The sequence below is a fragment of the Ahaetulla prasina genome, chromosome 1 (genome assembly GCF_028640845.1).
Source record: "Ahaetulla prasina isolate Xishuangbanna chromosome 1, ASM2864084v1, whole genome shotgun sequence".
NCBI classification, from domain to species: Eukaryota; Metazoa; Chordata; class Lepidosauria; order Squamata; family Colubridae; genus Ahaetulla; species Ahaetulla prasina.
Window position 1 is genome coordinate 170,998,489 of NC_080539.1, and position 4,106 is coordinate 171,002,594.

General features: G+C 44.6%; 1 protein-coding gene across 1 annotated transcript; it reads right to left on the reverse strand.

The window, feature by feature from the left end:
• Nucleotides 1-294: 294 nt before the first annotated feature.
• Nucleotides 295-1,169, reverse strand: LOC131196898 (zygote arrest protein 2.S-like). The gene is given in 2 exon segments (XM_058180388.1): nt 295-670; nt 739-1,169. Coding segments are annotated over 2 exon segments (807 nt in total).
• Nucleotides 1,170-4,106: the final 2,937 nt, after the last annotated feature.

Genomic DNA, 4,106 nt, shown 5'->3' on the forward strand with positions numbered 1-4,106 from the left:
TATCAGCATCAGGATCAGCCATGTCCAGACTTCCACTTGATTTTGATAATGAGCAGCACAGTTATCTGTTTAAAACAAACCCTATAACTCTACATGCGTTTAACTGGAATGAGTGGGGTGGGGGATGATTTTCTTTCTTTTTTTAGAATTTAAGTTTTATTAATTAGGCAGTACAGTGATAAATTACAAATATATCTTAGCATTGCAAACATCTTTAGTCCATTATCCATTGTCAGGTCAGAATCCTAAAGTCAAATCCATATTATGAAACAAAGTGCATAGCTAAATGAAACCTCAGCACACAAACTGCACAGATGAAACAATGTATTTGAAGCTGTAGGTGTTGCCGCAAGATAATCTTTTGCCTTTACAGCAGCCACATAGCTCTTGCCGATGGGGTCTCATGAGGTCAATGTGCCTTTTTTTCTGGGGACAGGAGCAACGAGTCTTTGAACAGATTTGGCATTGAATTGCTTCTACTTTATAGGGATTAAAGTTATTTTGGCACTTGCGACAAAGCTGCTTAAAGTATACTTTATTGGTTCCAGAAATGCACCATACATAGGCACTTTCCCATCTGGTCTTACAGTCATTGCAATGGAAATAGCCATATTTCTGTTCTAAGAACTGGAAGGTGGTTCTTCTGCCTCTTCGTCGAGGAGACTCCTGCCTTCCTCAGCCTTGCCTCCTTGTCTGACCTGCTGCTGGGCAGAGTATCCGACGACATGCCCTGGCAGCTCGTCCTCCACTCCCGCCTTCTCTTTGGCATTGCCCTCCCCCTTCTCTAGGGACGTTCCCTTTTCCTCAGACTCCTGGTTGAACTGAAAGGAAGGTGGCCCTTCAGGGTGCGCCTTCGGTTTCTCCGCCGCTTCGGGCAAGGTGAAGAGTTGGCAACCGGGCACAGGCGAGTAAAAGCCTGGGAACAGTGGCTCCCGGCTGAACCGACCCGAGGGGCTTTGAGGTCGGGCAGCCTGGAGCGGCCAGGATACGAGTGAACATTGCACTATGACGTCCACCCATGGGTTCACCTGAACGCCCACTTCTTTGGTTTTACGGAGCCGCGGGGTGAGGCCCAGGCTGATGTGAGACAGCAACGCCTTTAGCTGCGCTCACTTGTAAGTGTCCAAATAATCCGGCGAAGACACCAGAGGAGTCACGGAGGGGGCCATGAGCACCCCTCGGTAGGGATTAGAGATGCCACTGCACTTGCTTTGCTTCCAGCTCGGCTGCTTCTGCTTGGGCGGTAGCCTTGAGGCCACGTTGTAGCTTGGGGTAAAGCTGGTTCCATAACTTTGATAAAAGCTTTGCCGCCACCGCCTAAGCCCTTTCTATGCTCAGGGGCCGAGCCGAGCCGAGCCGAGCCGAGCAAGAGCTGTGAAACATCCCTCCTTTCCAGCCATTGCTGCCCATTGGCCTGATTCCCCAAGGCAAATTTCAGAGCCGCGTTTCAGGTGGCGGCCAGTTCCCCTGCAATGGGCAGTTGGGAACCAGGAACCTTTTTGGATTTGAGGAGGGGATCGCAGTGTTGCCACCTGAAAATGCTCCTTCCTGTTGCACATTGCAGAGCTGCGCACCTTCATCCTCCTTCTCATCCTACTCACCACTTTCCCAAGGAGCACTTTCAGGCGGCAGCGCTGCGATCCCCTCCTCGAATCCAAAAGGGTTCCTGGTTCCCCACTGCCCATTGCAGGGGAACTGGCCGCTGCCTGAAACGCGGCTCTGAAATTTTCTTTGGGGAATCGGGCCAACGGGCACCGGTGGCTGGAAAGGAGGGATGTTTCATGGTTGCCGCTCGGCTCAGCTCGGCATAGGCGGGGCTATATTCGGCATATAAGACGCACTCAGATTTTTACCCTCTTTTTGGGGGTAAAAAGGTGCATCTTATATGCCGAAAAATACAATAGTTATTGTGTCACTAGGGCAGATGGAGAAGAAAGCAATCATTTCTCCCAGCTTTGAAGACATCAATATTGATGGCTGTCCAGGAGGTTTCTAGAGCACACCCCAGATGTTAAAGAAGTGGTATGGCTGCAAGAGTCAGGAATACTGTTTCCACTTCTATAAAAAAGTTTGCAGTCTTCTTTTTCCTCCAACTGACCATTAAGAGAAAGCAAAAATTATCACTGAGTCAGTGTCTCTTCTTGTGAACTGTAATAGTTGCTTGGATACCAACAGTGCTCCATGTAAAAAGAGGAAAAATACCTGGCTTCTTCTTCTTTTTCTGTTTTCAACACATCTTTTGCATATCTGTTTTTTATTCAAAAGAAAAATTAAAAAATAATAATTGTTTGTCTATAAATTCAACATTTTTCCCTGATGAAAATTCCCACTAAAACAGGGGGGCATCCACAGGGGAAGGTCAAATAAATAAATAAATATGGCAGCAGTAGCTATTTGAACAAAGCCCTTGTTGTGACCTAGGTCCAAGTAGTTTTTACCAGACACAATCAGTCTTAAACAGACATATTTTATTAGAACAGCTCAGAATTACTTCATTCTCAGCTTAGTCCAAATTAATTCCAAAACAAATTCTTCATAAACAATCCTTCAGCCTTATCACCAACCTTTGTCTTCTTTGGCACCCTGCCAAAGGCTTTTCTTGGCAAAACCCCATGAAGTTCAGAAGCAAAAGACGCTGAAAAGAAACAAAATGTAGCAACGTTGCTTTCCTACAAAGATCCCAAGAGCTGTTGCTGCTTTTTTAAGCCTTCTGGGAAGGGGCAATCATCTCCTGGCCTTAGTCCTGAGTTGTCTTTTTTGCTTTAGCTGCTCTTGCCTTCTGACAGCTCTTCACATGCGTGCACTAGGAACAGACTCCTCCTGTTCCTCTGCCTTTCTGCTGTCTGCCTCTGGAGCTCCTCAGTCTGCGCATCGTTCCCAGATGGCCCTGGCCCCATCTCTGCCTCCGACGCAGAGCCCTCATCCGGGCCTTCCCCTGGCTTCAGGTGTCCCCATTGGCCAGCCAGCAATTTAACACCTGGTTCACCTGAACTGACTCGAACTGGCTGAATCCCACCACTGCGTATAAGCAAATCAAATCAAGCCCAGAAGTTTTTATAGGGTTTATGATCTTGATCAGGAGCTGACTAGGATTACAATGGAGTTCACTGATCATCATTGACTTGAGAAATCAGAATTGGGAGGGGTGAAGGTAAATGTTCCTGCAAATACAAAAATAGAAAAAGATCTGGTACTGCAGCATCAAGAATCCCAGCCTTATAACTCTGCCATTTGTGCTGAACTGCAGCTGAGCCATTAGCTCAGTGTTCTGTTTCAATTACCCAGCCATTAGAAGAGGTTAGAAGTTATTTTGAAATGCTGCAAAATTCATTATGAGAGGGGTGTGTGTCTGCCAAATAAATAACAATAGCCCTCTGTTGTATGAATTTTGACTTTTACCATGACATTTGGTTGAACATTTCTTTGGATATTTAATGGAAATTTGTGTAGCTCGGAGTTGGTTTCTTGAGTAGCTCAGCTTTCAAAGAGGATTCCTAATTTCTGGGTCCCAGAATACTACATATTTAAACTCACCATATTCGGGCTAAATTTTACCTTGTCTTTTCCACATTTGTTAAGCTTCTAGAGATGACCCAAGGCTTCATACTAAGTTTCATATTCCTAAAATGCCTTCTTTTTTATGTTATGAGCAATACAGTTTTCAGGAAGAAAAAAAGAAGTGAATGACACAATTTATGATTAAAGAGAAAAGGCATTTGGTGCCCTAGCAGGAGGCAACAATATTTACAAATGCAAAGAGAAGAAAATGCAAACATTAAAGCAAGGCTTATTATTTATTTATTTATTTATTTATTCATATTTTTATACCGCCCTTCTCCGAAGACTCAGGGCGGTGTACAGCCAATAAAACGACAGAAATCCTAAACAAATTAAAATACTATAACAAGTTTAAAAATCTGATTCAACCGCTGTATACTTAAAATATTAGCTAAAATTTTATCAAAAACTAAAACCCTATTAAAACCCTATTAAAACCCACTAAAACCCCCCATACTAAAATCAATCAGGCCAGCCCCGCTTGGTGAAAAAAGAAAGTCTTGAGCTCGCATTTAAAGGTCCGGAGATCAGGGAGGAGACGGAGTCCC